The sequence below is a fragment of the Paramisgurnus dabryanus genome, chromosome 1 (assembly GCF_030506205.2).
Source record: "Paramisgurnus dabryanus chromosome 1, PD_genome_1.1, whole genome shotgun sequence".
NCBI classification, from domain to species: Eukaryota; Metazoa; Chordata; class Actinopteri; order Cypriniformes; family Cobitidae; genus Paramisgurnus; species Paramisgurnus dabryanus.
The window spans coordinates 52,534,016-52,553,738 of NC_133337.1; the positions used below are offsets into that span (position 1 = coordinate 52,534,016).

The 19,723-nt window shown below is 39.6% G+C and overlaps 1 protein-coding gene across 10 annotated transcripts in view; it reads left to right on the forward strand.

Moving 5' to 3' along the window:
• The window catches only part of usp54b (ubiquitin specific peptidase 54b), a 192,239-nt gene that overhangs the window by 61,748 nt on the left and 110,768 nt on the right, over positions 1-19,723 (forward strand). For 8 of the 10 annotated variants that reach the window (XM_073815525.1, XM_073815529.1, XM_073815519.1 and 5 more), the window contains 2 exons: positions 8,721-8,813; positions 18,519-18,653. In XM_073815525.1, coding sequence (XP_073671626.1) covers positions 8,721-8,813; positions 18,519-18,653 — 228 coding nt within the window. Of the gene's footprint in view, positions 1-6,477; positions 6,793-8,720; positions 8,814-18,518; positions 18,654-19,723 lie in introns of those variants that run through there. The other 2 variants (XM_073815527.1, XM_073815523.1) reach the window with 2 other exon arrangements.

A 19,723-nucleotide genomic window follows, 5' to 3' on the forward strand; every position in this document is an offset into this window, starting at 1 on the left:
TGAACCACGCGCAACGCGCCACTGACTTTAGACTAGTTTTTTTTTGGTCAGTGGCGCAATTGTTTTTTGAAACTGCAAAATAGCATCAGGGATGGTTTGCGCCGCAACACGCCTCCTTTTTTTGCGCTGAACCGCCCAGGGAGCGCAAGTTCATTCCCTAGTTTGCCGACGTGCGTCTGTGGAGGGAAAACCCGCTGTGCGCCGGTACAAAATACGAATGATAAATGCGTCACTGACAAAGTCAATTGCGCTGGGTGCAAGATAGGGCCCATAATGTATTAAAAGCTTGTGTAAATCCTTTCTAAGAGTGTAGAAAAAATGACTCAAGGTGGGTTTTCACAGACTGGGCCACATATCTGGAAAACGGCAGAAGGGTTTTCTTAATGTGATGGGACAGGTGGGACAGATTTTCTGTTCACAGCGAACTGGAGGCAATGTAAACATCTGCAGGCACTGGCTTGTTTACAGTAAGGATTAATGTACTGGGTAGGAACCGGAAGCCGCATGGAAGAGTCCCAGTGGACCATTATAACTTGGCTGTTCCTGTCCCACAGCTGCCTAACCTAACCTGAGACAGGAGAGCTTCAATGCGGATACACAGTCGGAAGGAGAAATCCCAGAGGAACGTTTTATTACTTAGACTGAGGTTGATGTTTTAGGGCTTAGGAAATGTAATTGAGTTATGTTTCATTTAAGTATCAACTTAATGAAATGTTTGCTTGGGAGAAATGGAAATAGACACAAATATTCTTACAGTAATGTATGTTGGATAGCATAGTTTAGATCATTTGGTTTTGGAAGAATTTGATTTTTTATTTCAGACTTATTTATGGTTAACTTTGATTCTCTGGAGACACATTACTTGTCTCTTTTCTGAAGTGAAACATCAAGAGGCTTTGGCAGAAGAATTACATTTCATTGCATTTTAAGACAAACAGCTTATTTAAATGTTGTTTTTCTCCTTCCTATGTAACATCTTCAAGCAAACATAGGTTAAAGGATTACTAAGTTATGTGTAAGTTTTGTGGTTATGTGGTCCGTAAAGTTTCAAAAGTTCAGTTTTAACATGCAGCACATATTGGCACACACAGGACTAATACTTTAATGCCGTATGTGCTTTTTAGCATTTCAAATGCTGATAAGCATTTTGTGTTTTTTTCTGCTTTTTCGAAGTGTGCATGTGAAACAACCAAAAAGTAGGAGCTCCTCTGAGATAACAGACTGGAACATCTCTCATGAGGCTGTGTCCTTTAGCTCAGTACCATGTGGTCTGCTTGACTGGAGATGTGGTCTTGAAAACCCACTATGACAGTCTTACTCCTACATAACCCTATAGAGGAGACCACAACCTGTCTCTTCTTTTCTCACAACCTGTCAGACATGCACAGAATTGCAGTGACCCAGATTATAAGCCACATATTCTGTCAGTCACCCTTTGACCCTGTGTGCATGTTGGCCTTGTGGTGTGAATGGGCAGGGAGCAAGCTTGTTGGTTGTCACCATCATGTTATACCTCGAAACACAATAAGTCTTGAAATAAGAAAATGATAATGACTGGAAAAATATAACCACTGGTGCTCATGGAGACACTGGTTTTGTCACAGGTTCCTATTCCCGCTACATTTTTTGGTTAACATGCTCTGCGTAGTGCAATGGCGGTAAAATATATTTTTTAAGAACTTTGAATGATGGTAATACAATTTGTATTTTATATATAAACACCTGTGATTTTATCTTCCAAGACCTTTTCTTTCTCCTCTGTACTTGCTCTGTCAATAACGCATAGCAATATTGTGAAAATCAAAGCCTTGAAGACCTAAAGAAAATTGAACACTTTCCTGTTGTTGTCCCCACTTTTATAAATATAAAAAATTCCATGTTTTACATAATTTTTACGTATCTCTTCAGAAAGAGAACACTTAACAATCCTGTAAGATTTGCCTTGGCTTGTTTCCATAGTGGCGAGGTGAGGATGAAACAATAGCAGAGAGGAGGAGAGAGAGCTCAGTGTGATTTTACAAAGAGAAAAGAGTTCATTAGGACGACTTCTTTACAACCCCCACAAAATGAATCGCAACCGCAAGGATCTAACAAAATGTCTGTGATATTAATTACTGCCTCCAGGACAGAAAAAAGATAAGAATGTTGAAGAAACTAGAATGTGGCTGGGAGGCTGGATAAGGTAGCAGATGCTTGGAGACCCTCCTGCTCTAAAGTGCACGAAAAGACTTTCATCTCTTCCCTTCTGTCCTTGTGTTTGGCCCTTATAGTTGGTTGTCTTTTGTGTTTGTTCCAAATGCGTACAAATTAAACCTGCCACATGTAATGTTGATTGACATGCTACCCTAACTTTAGTTCTATTTCCTAAAAAAAGTGTGCAAATCTTTGACTAACCATGTTAAGTTAGTCAGAGTGTTTTTTGCGCTGGCCCTGCTAGAAAATGTATATTGAACCAATAGTTTATATATCATCAGGTTATGAGTCCAGAAAAGAGTCCAGACATCAGAAAAATATCGTTCTATACTCAGTCTATATGTTTTTTATTTTACATAAGGGAAATAAACATCTGATGAATGTGACAAATAAGGACACAAAATTTTCGGAGACAACATGCTTTTTGCAGGAATTCTGTGAATTACAATGCACAAACCAGGACATTAATACCCAACAAATGAAGAAGAATCTTCAAAGAACAAATAATATTCATTTTATGATAATTTTTAGGTTATGCATGTGACATTTCTGTTATGGATGTGACAATTCTGAAAGCCACACTTACCTAACTATGGAAAATAATTTGAAATAATGCTTGAAAACAGAGACCTTGCATTTGTATTTAGACCACCAAATATTGACATCTGAGATATCAGTACAGTTAAAAACATTTGCTAATTTTTTTTTTTTTAATGATAAAGTCATTTTTTTATATGTCAATGGCATGGAATAGCCCCTATAGTAACAATTGCTTTTTGGATGTGATTATTGTATGGTTAAGTTGTTACATTGGCCTTTAACCTTTAAAGCTCTATATTTTACACATTAAATGTAAAAAGGCCAGGAGTTCACCCAAACAACACTGGTTTTAGTCAATACACTGCTGCAATATAACTTCAAAATAGTGATGCACTGAAATAAAAATTCTGGGTCAAAACTCAAAATTTATTCTGGATGCACTTGGCCAAAAAAAACAAAAATGACTTTAATACAAATAGTTTTTGTATAATTATGTCCTTGAAAATAGCCGAACATATACGTGCATATCGTTTATGCCATGTGCTGTGTATCGTCAATAATCTGGCGATATTATACATATCACGGTGCATGGGTTGCGATATGATACAGTGCACTGCTTTTTCGCTGATGTACGCAGAGCGAAATATTGGGATTTTTTTATAGTATTGGATATCATTTATGGAAAGGTGTCATCAAGAACACACCACCATGCAAACCCTAGCAAGTACTTCCTGTCACTCTTAGAGTTTAGAGATAAGATTAGTGCTACAGTATCTAACGGTCGAGATGTAAACTTAAAACTAAGCAACTGCCATGACTTTTTATGATAAATTTTTTTTATATTGCATAATTTTAAATAATCGATACAGTATTGGCAAAACAAAATATCCCGATAGCCACATGGATCGATATTTTATTGCACTCCTATTAAGAATTTGTGTATATTTATACAGGACTTAAAAGGGGGCAGCATGCACGGACCGCGTGGCGGTGGTTTTTGCGAATTTTTTCCTCCCTGCATACTTACCTTCCTCACAGGATATTAAGATCAAATGGTCATTGACGTCTGATGGGAGGGGTACGGTGGAGCTTGTGCATCTGTTAGTCTGAGTCATCACGACCTGCCCACATGGGAATCACACGCAAACAGACACACTTGCTGCTTGACTCAGCCCTTCGCCTACACAAACTTCATAGCGTCAGGGTTTCTCCCCTGGGTTGCTGGTGGAGAGTGTAATTCATCACTGTGCTTTAAGTTGTCTTGGTTTCCTTGAGATCTTTGACATATTTGTACCATACTGTATAGTCGGGGCACACCGAAAAACATTCTTACTTTTCTTTCTCCCTCCCCTATCGGCTTTTAGGCCCTCTTTTTCTCTCTCTCTCTCTCTCTCTCTCTCGCTCGCTCCCTCCACCACGATACAGTACGACTGCTGCTTCTCTCCCATATCCGCTCAGCTCATCGTTCAGCGAGTAGCCGATTCATCACAACTAAATAAAATAATGAAGGCAGGAGAAAAGCGCAGACGCCAGCACCACAACACAATCTGTCATCCTCTACCCTCTCTCCTTTCACTCTTTCAGCTCTGCTGTCTTTCAGCAGGAGCCCTTCAATTCAGCCCCATCCCTTTAAAGTGTGTTATTAAAGGCCGAGCAATCGTATCAAGTGTGCTACAGTGTCCTGATAAGTCAGAAAAGTTGTCTCTCTTCAGAAACCGGTTGGTTTAAGCCCATTTAATATTGGATTAAAATAACGTCTGTACTTAATCTGCATAAGCCTGGTCTCATCTTCCAGTGCCATTAGGCGCACAGCTTACATTATCGCTTATGTGCCTTTGCAGCCTTTTCCTCTGTGCGTCCCGGTGCCCTTGAATTTAACCTCTTCAGAATCATTACAATATGTTCCCTTTATCCCATGTTATTTTAATTTATTGTTGCTATAGATTTTTGTTGATTGATTGTTAAGATGAAGAGGACAGGAAATTATTTGGCAGAGAGAATTTTGTTGCTGGCCAGGCTTGAACCTACAACACCCACATTGGCACCATAGCATGCGGCAGTCAATGCACCACCACTTTATCAGCCTGTTATATTAGATGTGCTTTTGACCTTCTTTCTTTCACTCCTATACTGTAGTGGAAACTCTCTCTCTCTATCTTTCACTCTCACTCTCTCTCTCTTTCTCTCTTCAGGAGAGTTCAGATGAGCAGAAAGCAAGGTCAGGCAGGTTGAAGCACACAAGTGCATTGTGCTCTTTAAAGATGGAGTTAAGAGGAAACCAGGCCAGACTTAAGAGCAGCAGATCTGTCCTGAGACTGAACCGACAGTCACATACTCTTGGCACAAGGCTTTTGGGAAAAGAGAAGAGAGGTCAGACTCCAAAGTCTGCTCTTGGCTTTGTGTATATGTGTACTGTATATGTGTGTGAGCTTTCGACTGGACATCAGACGTTATGTGTTGTGTAGTCTGTGCTGATGCCAAAATTTCACTGCATCGGCTAAAACCTGAAATGTTTTTTATAATAAAATAAAATAAAATGAGGTAGAGGGTGATGGGGAAATTCAGAAGTAGAGACTGATAAATAAGAAAAAACTATTACACAATCCCCATCCACAGCTTAATAAAAGGGGCTTTAGTGTACCTTGGACCTAATGCAGATGCTTCATATATTAGTTACGAAACACATCTATTTATTTTCCGTCACTCTCAGGGGAGTCCCGCACTTAGCGATTTGTTCAAGATTGTCTCCTTGTTTGTTTGTAGCTGCAGTTTATATAGGTAGCTGCATTACGCAGGTTATTGCAATGGGTCGATGCAGCACTTGATGCAGGAAATTTGCTGGTCTTTGCTATCCTGTCATCAAACAATGATTAAATGTTTTTTTTTTTTTACATTATAACCATTAGTCTTTAGTTATGTCATAGCCATGAATGCCAATTTGTCAGGTGGTGTCAGGGGGAGGGACATTCTCATTCTAGAAAGCACTTGATTGGACCAAAATATCTGTAGCGCAAGATGATTCATCAATATTTTTTGTCCGTTTTCCCAGAAGAGGGATCACATATATATGCTTAAGTTTTATTTTGACAACTTAGAGGGACAGTAGCATAGATAACAGTCACAACGTGTACATTTTGATTGAATAGACTCTATACAGTATGTTACAATGCAGCCATTTGCTTTGGTGCAGGCTTTTAGGCTGAGCTTGACCATTACTGCATTGTTTTCATGTAAAACTGATTTTGACACAAAGTGAGATTTTGCAGCTTTTCTGCGTTGTTGATTTGCTGAGAAACAGTGCTGATCTGTTATGTGTGTATAAGCCCAGATTTGGATGATGATATGGTTTTATGTTCAGTAGTGGAAGTATTAGCAACGAAATAAAGCTTCGCCGTGGTTTTTGTGCGTGTTCAGGTCCAGATGGTTGCTTGCGGGTGAAGGTGCAGTCTCACTGAGTTTTACGCATTAGTTCTGCAGGTTCTCCGCGTCTCGCTCTATATGAGGAGCGCGAGTCGTGCCCGGGGCAGGTGAACTCTTAACAACTCCAGTCCGCAGTTTGAACTGCATGTTAGGTCTTGGTAATTCATAGCTTCGTATCTCTGCAGCAATCTCCCCCTCTGCGCTCCACATGCGCTCTCATTCTTACGCATCTCTTCATTTCTCTCCCTCTCTCTCTCACGCTATCTTCCCCCTCCCCTAACATCTCAGTTGCTTCCTCATGTGCGAGTGCACCTCTCTTGCCCAGATACTTTGAGTCGTCACATCTCTCTCTTCCGCTATATCCCGTGTCCTCCCTCTTTTTCGGCTCCCAACTTCATCCCTCACTCTGCCGGGAGCCGGGTATCTGAACCTGTGCTGGACGGCTACTGAAAACAGTGGATTCCTGGTCTGTCGACAGGATTAAGTGAAGTGGACAGCTGGCAGGCGATCAGTGTGAGAGGAAGCCAGTACTGGCTCATATTTATTGAGAGGATTGCGCAGATTTTGGCCGATCGCTGCGGGACGGGGGGCCAGGAAGCCTCTGGGCTGGTTTGTGTTATGTGAAAATCTGCCCTGAGGGTGAGTGAAATGCCGGACTAGTTTTGAAGCATTGAAGTGTGTTTGCTTTTTAAAAGTATGTCGAGACCAGTTTACAGTAAGTGAGGCATTCATAGGCCGAATTTCCAAGAAAGTCAAGGCATAGTCAAAATATAGCTTTTTAAAGTTTATTATTTTACTTGTGCAGTCTAACAGAGGAACATTGACTCGACCAGTGGTGTGAGTTGGGGGTGAAACTGTATTTTTGGAATACCTGAAAACAGTTATTATTTGTAATGGTGGAAGCCCAAAAAGTGTATTGCTTTAGCTTGGGTTCGATACCAGGGAACACATAATACTGAAAAAATTTATAGAGTGAATGTATTGTAAATCGCTTTGGATAAAAGCATCTGCCAAATGCATTCATGTGAAAGTTACATACTCAGGGTTAAAGTGATGTGTCTGTATGAAGGTTTGAGGAGAATTGACACTACTTTAACTCTTTACTCGCCATTGACGAGTTATCTTGTCAATTAAGAGAAAACATTTGCATTAAAAGGTGTTCCTGATTAATGTTTATGTTAATCTGTAATACCGTGATTATACACTATCCACTTACCCAATTTATGAAAAAAGTGAAGCCAAAACGTTATTTACTAATTTTTTTTACTAAATATACATAGGATGAAAAGTTTTTTTTCCCGTTTTGTTTGTTTGTTTATTGTTTGTTTGAAAGCAGAGGGTCTGTTCTTTCATTTGATATATTTGTATGTTTATATATTTTTAGAAGAACATTTTCCTGGAAGGTATTTCGTGAAACTTTTGTGAAAATCACAAAAAATGCTGACGGGCAACTTTTCAGAAAATGGCTGGCAGGGAATGAGTTAAATATGTCCCATTTATGACTTAAATGGATGTTTGGTTGCTTTAAAGCAGAAGAAATCCATATAAAACATTTAAGCTTTTAACTGCTACAGTAACGGTGATTTGACGGGTCGTCAAATCACTGGACGAAAAATGCACGACTACATGGGGGCGGGTCTCGAGGCGAGATGATTGACAGTAGACGATAACGTTCTTTGATTGACAGCTGCACAGGATGAGCTAACGTTAGCTTGCTTTGCTCGTGTTCATAATAACAACAACATGATAATAACTTTCTACGTAGTATGTTTACCATAGTTACACAAAACAAGCAACAACTAAGCCAAATGATGTTATAGATATTTTTATTATTTTACATTACCTGAGTCTGCGGAAAAACTGGGCTGAAAACAGTACTCGAAATCTTCCTGACGAAAGTGCTGCCTGCATATTCAAATTTTCGATTAATCTGTTAGTGCTGTGTCAGCTGAGGGTCACGTTGATGTAAACAATAAAAACTCCCGGTGGCCTGAATTTGTTGTCCTTACATCCACATACTGCACAGGTTCTAGTCATCTTTTATCAAGGGTTTTGGTGATCTCCCCTTCAGAGACGGTAAAAGCGGAGTTACTCTTTGGTTGGGTTCGTCTGCTGGCTAACTTCAAGTTTACTTGAGTTGATTTGAGAGCAGGTTGAGCATTAAAAGAAGTTATTAGGCTTTTTTAACTTCATGCGACGCCTGAAGGCTGCATCGGTTAGTGGGTGGAGCTAATGACTCAGTTGCGCGCAGTGCATTCTGGTTAATTGAGTCCATCAAAGAACGTTACGAAAATTCCGCTTCAACACACAATCAATCTAATAATCGAAATCATGCAAATTTCTTTTTTTCTCATGTAAAATGCAAAATGGACATAAATTACCCTTGATAACAGGCTAAAATGTCTAGGATTCAATTCCGCTTTAAACCGGGTGCAGTCTCATAAAGTTGGTTTTGCTTAAAAATCTGCACAATTTATTGTAGTAATGACAGTTTCCACCTGAAGGTTGGATTGCAAATGGTAGGAAAGCTTATATACATGTCTACTTGTCTGTTTTCCCTTTCACAGGTCCTTTGGCATCTTGACATCTTTCGCCGAAGCTTCCGGCAACTGAACACCCACAAGTGTATGGAGGACTCATGCATCTTCTGTGCTCTCAAGGTAAGTGGGACCAGACGCCTCCTAAAATGGGCCCATTTGGCACATGTGCACACTAGATCTGGTGATGCTTTTGTACTAGAAAAATTGGAATCTCTTTAAGTGGCCAGCCTGATCTCCTAATGATCCAGCAAGAGTTAGTTGCCTGGACTAATTGACCTCCAGCCATCAATATCCTTTTTTTTGTTCTTGAGAAGCTCTTTTTAATTTCCTGTGTGGTGGCTGATAGTGATTGAAGGGGGAGGAGAGTGAAAATATCCTAGGAAAAGCAACTTGGGATGCTTTTGAAATAACAAGCAAATATCATGCGCATTAGTCGGCCCCAGGCTATAAGTAGCTGTGCTATTTAAAGGTGTCACATACCAGAAAAAAAGTTACAAAACGGAGATATTTCTTTTAAGTGCCTCCCGCTCTGTGTTTCGGATTTGTACTTGAGCATTTGTTTCCAAAAATATCACCTCTTTTGTTAGCTGTGGTTTTGCCTGAGATTAAAGGAGAGGTACAAATAGTCTGGTGTTCAGAGCCTGATAGATTGAGAGGTCTGTTTCTTTCTTTACTTTGTGTTTGAACTAATCTTGTACCGGTCCAGGGTGTATTACCACGTTATCAGACGTTTGAGGTATCTTTCTCTCTCTGAACTAAATACTGTACCTGGTTTCTGGTGCTGATGTAAGCACAAGCCCTTCTCCATTGTTTCCACGGCTACCTGTTACCTTGGCTACTCTGTGCTCTGATGGCCCCATGTCACGCCTACATGATGCCATAAAAGCAGCCTTATGCTTGGTATCGGTTTCCTTGGAGTGGGTTGTTTGTGGGTTGTGAGATTTGGACCTCTCTGTGGTGCAGTTTTGTTTTGTATAGGGTGTTGCAGAATGTAATGGAATTAAATGAGATTACTTCCTAGTGCTCTTTCAGAAACAATGCCTGCTGTTGCATGTGGAGAAAGGTGTTGCGTTCTCTTCTGCATAAGGATCTGTTTTACATTTTATGGTGCTTAAACTGTTAAATACACTAAAGGTTATGTTAAAAACACATTAAGTTTAACATAATCACAGGCGGTTATATTTTAAGTGAATGTAAACAGTCGGTGATCATGTGTATGTTATATTGGATTACTGCATTAAAGTGACAGTAGCCTACCTGCTGCAAAGTCTGTTAAGTATGTTAATGATAATGAAACAAAAAACTCCTGTCACTCAGTACTGTTGGCTGACAAACTTACCTTTAAAGGGACACAGGCTCCCCTAGAGTGAAAAATTAGATTTTTACCGTTTTGGAATCCATTCCGCCAATTTCAGGGAATGGCGGTACCACTTTTAGTGTAGCTTGGCATAATCCATTGAATCTGACTAGACCCTTAGCATCGCGCTTAAAAATGACCAGTGATATTAAGCAGCACCCTAAAATAGTCCCATTGGTTACTTGGGGGGGGGGGGGCGGTAGGGGTTTGTGTGTTGGTTGCTGAATTGCTGTTCAAACAAAGTGCTTAAAATCCTCCTTTGCCAAATGTAAAACGTTTTAAACTGAGGTAAAGATCAAAGAACCATGCATTAGGAAAATAATAATGGCTTTATTTTAATAGACATGTAAAACCATATTTTGTCGGATTACTTTCATTTCTTAATGAGTTTGCCTGCCCATTTAGTCTTAATAATTAACGGTAAACAAACTTGACTTGCTGTTCTCGAAGGCAGATCGAACCTTAGGTCGGGCTCGAGCCCCAAGTTCAAGTAACAGAACAGTAGAAAACAAATGAGCAGTGAAGGAGAAGATGGAGGGATGCCAGAAGAATTGCCGCTATGCGCGGAGACTCCCGTTTAGCAAATGCTTTCAGGGTTTCCCGCAGAACAGTTGTTAGTTAAAGTGGTAGGGTTGGATGAGTGGGCAGGGCCGGGGTGCGTGGCAATCAAAGGGGCGGGGTATATGCGTCATGATGAAAATGAAAATATTTGTATTAAAAACACTCAAATAAAAGTTAATTTTGAAGGAACTATGACAGAAAATGAACACATACTAGATTATGTGCCCGCTTGCGGTGTGAAGCGTGTCTGCCCTATTCTCCGAGATGCACTTGACGGCCTTTTGTGCAGCGATTTGTTTTTTGTTTTTGGACGACCTAGTTAAGGTGGTAGGCTTTCCCAGCTTAGGTGGGCCGCCCGAACAGCAAAGTGCTGCGGGAAACCCTGGCTTTTAATAATGATTGAAACAGGACTATTTCCTTTCAAATCTACGTTAAAGGTGAATTCGTTAAAATATTACTGCTTCTAAAAGCCTGCAAATACTAAAAATTGAAGCTAAAAGGACAAAAGATTAAACTATTACGTATCTATTATACGCATTTTGCATGAGCCATGTAGAGCTTTGTTTTTGTGAATGGTACATTTGATTTATATGGTCTTTAATGCATTATTTTAGGAATTTACATGTTTATATAATGTAATGTAAGATATCTTGCCTGTATGAAACACAAGTAAGCATCTTTGAAATCCATTGCAGTGATTAAAATGTGCTTTCTGTAAATGAAATGTGCATATGTGCTGAGACAGCAGAAATTAGACAGATTTGTACCATTTATCATGTTTGTCATGTCATTTATGATCGGTTACCGGAGCACTGTATGTCATTTACACTCTCTCGCTTCCTGTTTTCTTTATTTCTCACAGTGTGACCTCTTGGTAAAATTAGATGTTGGTAAAATTATCTCCTTTCCTATTCACTGTTAAACCACTGGGGGACTAAAATCATTCATGCCACCAAGTGATTTCATAACAAACCTGCAGATACATTTCACAGAAGAATTAAATTGTTGTCAAAATAACAAGCTTTAATCCTGCATAATGTAATTTATAAATAATGATAATATACCAAAGTAATTTATTTAATTTGACTGTGTATTATTTCTGTAACAGCAACAGTTTTTTCTCTAACCAGCTTTTATTTTGTCAAACATAATAGCGCACTTGTGCTCAGGCCCTGCGGCGAAGTTGTACTCAATGTTGCACAGCTCAATGTCTGACACTGAGGTAGATTGTCGCCCCTCAGGTCTTGCCCTGGGCTCTTTTCCTTTACCGATTGTTTCTGTTAGACCTCATGAGGCGGTGACTCTATATTGCGGTCCTCGGAACCCTGGTGTAGCCTTGCATGGCGCACATTATGTCACCTTTCTCATTTCTAATATAGGAACGTTAGCATCGCTCCATCGGTTCTGAGAGTTCCTCACGCGTGCCGCCCGCCAGCCGCCTGCTTGCCAGCCATGTTATTGAAATTTAATGATCTAACGCTACTAATGAGAGCCGAAATAGACCCTCAGATGTGTTTATTGTTGGAAATATAACATTCATTTATTGATGTAAATAAGCCGACATGTGCATTGACAATAAAACCACTTTCATTTTTCGCACCAATATGCAATACTTTTTACTGATTGCCTTTTAGATTTCATTGCATTTTCCACTTTTTGCACTTTCAGCTTTTTCCATTTACTGTTTATGGCTGTTTTGTTTTGTTTAAGGCCATAGATGTCAGTTATAACGAGGGCATGTCGACATCTGTGATGTGACAATCAGAATGTGTATTATCAACCCCCTAAAATCACTATCCTCACCCCTTTTTTTGACCCAGCAAGGAATAGCTGTCACTTTTAGGTTTACTATAGACCCAATATAGTCCGGCTATGAGTAACCCACTTTTAACCAAAATAAACTTGAATTCGGTTAATTTGGAAAAAATCTGTCGTTTTTGTCAAAATAAATTTCACTCCATCATAAGCAACGTCAACAGTGATCAAAGGGTGGTTTGTTTCATTTATTTATTTATTTATTTTATATCATTTATTGTGGTTAGATGCCTATTAAAGTTCCACTGGCAGCCCAAAATTAGTCTCTAAAGGCTTTACTCAGTCAATATTATGATATATTATATGTAATAATATTATAAGATATCAAGGTTATATATTTTCACATAATGTACTTTATTACATTATTTAGGTTGATTTTAAACAGCAAATCACAAAAAACTATTATTGGTCACCAAAACTGGAAGCTGGTGCGCTGAAGTCCCAGCTTAACAAGCATTGGCCAGTCAGCTTAATAAGACCATGGTAATTTAAAAACATGACGGTCCATCAGCTTGAGCATTACCAAACAAGCATTTACCATGACATTTATGATGGTGTAAGCTAGTCGTTTTTGCAGAGTTGGTGAAGAGGGCTCATGAAGTGTAGAAATGTAGTTAAGTGACCTGTATTGACCATGAACCCGCATTGGATCTTCAGCATTTGAAGAAACCCACACACTGAAACACATGGACAATAAATGCATGCTGTGCGACTGTATTCTAATGATGTGTACTTTTATAGAAGCTCCGGTGTGAATACTTTAACATTTTGCTTTTTGTTATTTTAATGCAGTCAGTGATTGAATTAAACCCAAGTACAAAGTAAAATGGTATGAGATTCAATCCCTCTGCAGTTTAAAAAGTGAACCCAGGGAGTGTTTAATATTATTGTAGGTTTGTACGTCACAAGACGTTCTTCCTATGAAAATGTGTGCGTATGCATTGCCCTTGTGAGTTTTGAGCAGTATGTGTCACTGCTGAGGATTGTGTCTTGTGTCTTTGAGCGGAGGTTAATGTCTCATTTCACAGGCTATGCCTCAGGGCTCACAGCTGACAACACAATCTATGGTAGATTGTGTGTGCGCTTGTGTCAGTGTGTGTTTGGATAAAGTTGGCTTTGAATAAAGGCAGCCAAGTTTACTTCTATGTTCTTGTATGAGGGTAAAAGTGGCAAAGGTCCACAAATATTATTATTGAAGATAGAATTAGTCAATTAATCCACAAAAACAAATCAAGTACATACTTTTGCCTTTCTTTCAGACTATAATTTCATAGTGAATCAATACTACAGCATCGTCTTTCTCACTCGATGAGTTCAGTATATGCTGGACTGGGGAGATGCGGGTTAAAAAAAAGTTTTTTGCATTGTTGATTGCTGCGTGAAGTTGGTAAAAGTTGTATCGTGTTAGTTCGATTACCTACTAAACATGGTCTGTTATAAATTATTTTTACAAGCTCATCTGCTCATCCATTCTTAATAAGCTTTGTTTATACTCGCGCTTTAAACCGACGAGGCGTTTATAGCTGACGCGCTTGCTGTTGCACTATTCTTTGAACAGCCAGGAGGCGATGCGAGCAATTGAGTGCAAAAACAAACACAAAGAAGAGGATAAAAGAAGTCGTCCGCTGGAACAACCCTGGTGCTTGTAACATCAGAACATGAATGAAACGTCAATCTCTTAAATATGTCTTTATTAAACATTATAATTTCATTAAAGTTTTACTAAACAAACACTACAGAAATCTCAAGGCTTGTATTTTATTCCTCATCCAGTGTTACATTTACTACAAATATAAGCCAATAATTTTCAATCATATGTAAAGCTGTAAATATGTAAAAAAAATAAAATGGTAAGGTTTCCATACTTTACTTTAAGAGTGTTAAGTAGGGGTGTGCATTGGCACTGCCCTCACAATTTGATTCAATTACGATTCACCAGGTAACGATTTAATTCAATTCGATTCTACAATGCATTGCGATGCATCAGAATTCTACTGTACACAACAAGGCCAATTTTTCATTAGTCAATTAGTAAAGTGAAGTGCAACTATTCTCAACAAAAACGGAAGCTTAGCAGCTTCAAGACAATGACAATTATATACCTGAGATGAGAATTTTACACACAGCGTACGTCTTGTCTAGTTTCCCATTAACTACGTAGAATCCGAAATGTGCCCATATGTCTCCTTTCCGTGGAAAAGGGTGCATTTTTATTGTCCACTCGAGGCCAGAAAATAAACACAGACATAATCGATTATTGCACTTTGGTGCATCCATGCTGAATCGGGCATGCGCGCATTGCAATGCATCGCCGAATCGATTATTGTTGACACCCCTAGTGTTAAGGGGATCGCACACTGGCCGCGCCGCTCAGCGCTATGCAGCGCCGTGCCGTTCTAAAAAAATCAAACACATTGTTTTCTATGAGTATACGCACACCGGCGCCGCCAGGTGGCACCTGTCCGCGCCGCCCAGCTGTGACTCACTTAGTTTAACATTAAATAACATCATATTTGTCCCAAATCATTAATGATTAACATTGGCTGCTAACGTATATTTTGCATTTTGAAGTAGACGCTATCTGACGAAGCTCACGCTATTTAATGTGCACTTCCGGTTTACAATACCTCCGAGTTGTCCTAGACGCGACTCGATTATTAAACAAAAAGTGAGAATGCGCATGTTTTGACATCTCTGGATTTAAACGCAGATCAACATACACAACAAGACACGTCGTCAAACTGGACTAAAGCAGAGATGAGCGAGCTTGTCACTATCCGTGCGTGCTAAAGCTGAGATCATTCACCGGCATGACAGAACATCGCATTCCGCTCTTCTTATGATCCTGTCATAAAGAAAAATGCATGCGCATGGTTTCTTTAGAGAGAAATGATGGATAAATAGCAAACTTCAGATGCTGTCGAAAAAGAGACCAAGTGCAGGACTTTAAACACGTCACATGTCTCTATGGGATCTTTACGGTATGTGTGTGAATGCACGCACAGATTCCGGAAAATCATTGGCAGTATGAATGAACCAAAAGTAATAAACCTTTCTGTGTGAAAGGGCCTTTACTGTACAAAGCTTTGATCTATACATTGTTTATTAGTATGTGTGTCCCCTGGGATCAAACCCATGACTTTTGTGTTGCTAGCGCAATGCTCTTCCAATTGAGCTACATGAAACCTTAAAAAAGTGGAACTTGCTGTAACGTCCTCGCTAATTTAGTGAAACAAACCTGTGTGTGAGAGAGAGGGAGGGTGTGTACTGCTATCTCGCTCACGCTGAGGAGAGCAGAACAGACTGCAGTTAGGTAGGGCACTGATTGCCTAAATGATATATTTGCTGCGTACACAAACCAGACTTCCATTTGGCCCTTATCTGTCCTGAGTGTTTCATCAGCTCAGAGAGAGAGAGAGAGAGAAAGAGAGAGAGAGAGGGTAGAGGACTATAAAATATGTCCATAGGTGAAAATGACTCCAGGCTGTTTGATGGTCTGAGGTGTGTGTGTGTGATTAGGGCTTGGGAAATGATGCAGTGGCTGAATTTTCCTCTCATTGAGTTTCCTCAGTGGGGTATATAACCCTCTGCTTTTGTCCCGCCCACTCTCACTTTCTCTCTCTCTCTCCTTGGCGCAGTGCAGTCAACCCACCGCATTACCTGTTCCAGTGCCATCGGCCTGTCCCGCTCATGGGAAGCCCCCATCACACCTCCACAGAGGGGCTGCATTGGGCAGTGTGCCCAATGCATACATTTATATAAGGCTTACAAAACTGCAGTGTGTATGAGTGTGTGTCGGTAGCTGCAGTGAAAATTTGCCTTTACTGTAGCCGCTAGCGACATGAGTTTCGCCCGAGTCCATTTGTTCTGCTTATCAGAATGTCCTCTGGTAAAAGCACATTGTGTTGCAGTCATTGTTCATTGGGTTCAATAACAGATGCCAATGCTGATGGACGTGAGAATGGATTTCGCCGCAGGCTTTTAGGGCTCTGCGTTTGTTTGAATGTTCAGTGTTAATGAGCTCAGTATCTCATTGAAACCGTTGTCAGCTAAAGCTACTGTCTCTCGTTTTTAGCTTGTCTTGTCTAACGAGAAGTTGGCATAACTCGCAGCATTTCAAAGTCTATGTAAACATGATTTTTGGGTGCCTTAATGTTTGCATATTTGCTGTTTCAATAGGTGGACAGCTTAGTCTAGGGGTTTTAAACTGGGGTCCACCTGAAGGTTCTAAGGGGTCCCCAGAATATTTCAGAGAAATAAAAATTGTTAGTTTATTGTGTAGCCAATTATTTAAGTTGTGAAACAATGTGCTGTCTTTTTAATATCACAATTACTGTTTAAGGAACACAGTTTTAATGTTTCGTTATGCAAAATAAAATATAAATGGATATATATTAAAAAAGGGGGCACTCGGAAACATTTCATCATACTGTAATTGGGGGTCCCTCCCATCGTAAAACTTTAAAAAAACCTAGTCGGGCGGTGCTACACAGTTATAGTTAATACATTTCATAAATTTAGTAAATGATATTAAACTTAAAGCAACACTATGTAGTTTCCATGTAAAAATGACTTACAGCTCCCCCATGTGGTTGAAAAGCGCAACAGTGCCTGGTATCAGGGGCGGGGCTGTGTTTCCTACCCTCCACCGCCACTTTCAGAGTGTGCTTGTAGCAGCTAGGAGGCTGCTCAGGTTGCAGCAACAGTATAATTTGTCCAGTTAAAAGTTGTTCTATCACTGAAATAATTTTAGAGACATTATTTAAAGGTAAAAAAACAACATAGTGTTGCTTTAAAGGGGTCATATGACTTTGCAAAAAAGAATGCTATGTGGTGTAATGCAATCAATTTAAGATAAAAAAAACCTTATGTAGTTGCTTCTATATTCCCTGTCTATCTAAAAGCCGGCGATTTTTACAAAGCTCATTGTTATGAAAAATGTGGTGTGCTCTGATTGGCCAGTTATTTAGTCCAATGTGATTTGCCAAATACTTTAATTGTGTCATGGAAATGTTACGCCCCTTACAGTATTAGAAAATATCAGCTCCCAAAGCACAGCGTTTCCATGACATGGTGTTGGCGGCAGCTGCAACAATACTATAGTGACAATAAAAGTTACGCCTCCTTTTTTTCGTGTATACATATGTGGGTGTCACCAAATATCCACTGAGAGTAGACAAGTTGTAGACCCAAGTGCAGTTTATTTAACAAAAAAACATCAACAAACACAAAACATGACATGGCATGGCATGGCATGAACCTCTTGCAGATACTGGTACATTAAACAAAGCTTGACAAAAGACAATGGGGACACAAGGGCTTTATAGAGACAAGGAACCAATCAGAACACGACACATCAAGGAATGGGGAAACAAGAGACAACCATGACTTTTAGAAATCTCTTTGGGTTTGGGACTACAATCTTTGCGACTTTACGAATCTTCTAAAAAGTGTGCACAAATGGCTTTTACACACTTCAAAGATAAAGGAAAACATGAAATCCCATCATATGACCCATTTAAAGGGACACGTCACTTAAAATTCCACTAAAAATATGCTCATTTTCCAGCTCCCCTAGAGTTAAAAATTTTATTCTAACCGTTTTGGAATCCATTCAGCTGATCTCCGGGTCTGGTGCTAGCGCTTTTAGCATAGCTTAGTATAATCCATTGAATCTAATTAGACCATTAGCATCGCGCTAAAAAATAACCAAAGAGTTTTGATATTTTTCCTATTTAAAACTTGACTCTTCTGTAGTTACATCGTGTACTAAGACCGACGGAAAATTAAAAGTTGAGATTTTCTAGGCAGATATGGCTAGGAACTATACTCTCATTCTGGCGTTATAATCAGGGACCAAGACATGTTCGATCATTTGCTGAATTAAAACCAAAACAAAGCTTTCATGATCTTTACTAATATAGTAGTTGATCTTGTTTATTATTTGTCTACTCAGTCGTATGAGACAGAAAAAGTCTCTTCTTCATCGGTGTTGTGTTTACACCGCAAGTTGTTGTTTGTTGTTCCCCATCTCAGCTTGTCCATTTGCGGTTTTGATTTTTTTAAGATGTCATTTCTGTTTCCGTTTTCAGAGCATCTTCGCCCAGTTCCAGTACAGCAGTGAAAAGGTGCTCCCGTCCGACGCCCTGCGCAGCGCTCTCGCCAAAACCTTCCAGGACGAACAGCGTTTCCAGCTGGGCATCATGGACGACGCGGCCGAGTGTTTCGTAAGGCTTTATTTTATATCATCGTCTCCCCCACGTCAGGTTCTCTCCTCATAACTCACAAGTTATTTTTGCTGATATCATGATAAGCTTACGTCTTATCTCATTTCTTCTCATCTTGCACTTTCTCTGTGTCTCCTTTGGCTCTGTTTCTGCTCTACAGGCATTTCCTCTCTTTCTCTCTCCTCGTCTCGCTCTCTCTCCTCAGGTCACCTTTCAGTTTTTCCTTTCCTCTTTTAGATTCTGTCAGCCTTGATCTTGAGAATCTAGAGATGTTATGTGCTGCGTTGCAGGCACTGCTGTTTATGCACATCTTTGCGATGTTTGACTTACCTTAGAAATAGAATCGTGAACTCTTGGGATGATGTTGTTCCGCTTCTTATAATATTTATGTATTTCTCCCAGTACACAAATGAAGCTGTGTTTCAGTGATGTTTCTGACAGGACATGTTGACATGTTTTTGATGACTGTATTTGATTCAGAGCGGCTTGCTCATGGAATTTAATGTGGTTTTACATTGTACTGACTCTGTGAGCAGGTTTATTAGATTTATTTGGAAAATTATAAATCAAAAAGGTTTTCATTGTTGAAAGATTGAATTGCACAGCTTTTGTTTACCATGCATCATGGTCATATGCCTGTTATATATGTAGGGTTGCGAAGAGGCGGAAAGTTTCCAGTAAATATCCTTAAACTTTTTAGGGGAACTTAATCTGGGGAATTGTGGAAATATTCCGAATTGAAAACTTAATTGGAATTTATTAGCCTGACGTTGTCATACTCAATTCTAGTCAGAATTTGAGTCTGAAACAGCTCATTTGGGTTGTGATTATGGGGTGTGTTTCAACCGAACCAGGACAAAAAATGTCTCTGCACGCAATTGGATAGAACTACAACCAATCAGAGCAACCGAGCGTTCGACGTATGTTGATTTGGCATCTTTTGCAGCCTGACCGAATTGCTAGTTATGCTACTATTACACTAACATTATGATTATACTAAGTCTGAGTTAGCGAACGTACATCAACACCTACTATGTTTACAACATTTCATTCATATCACAACATTGTGA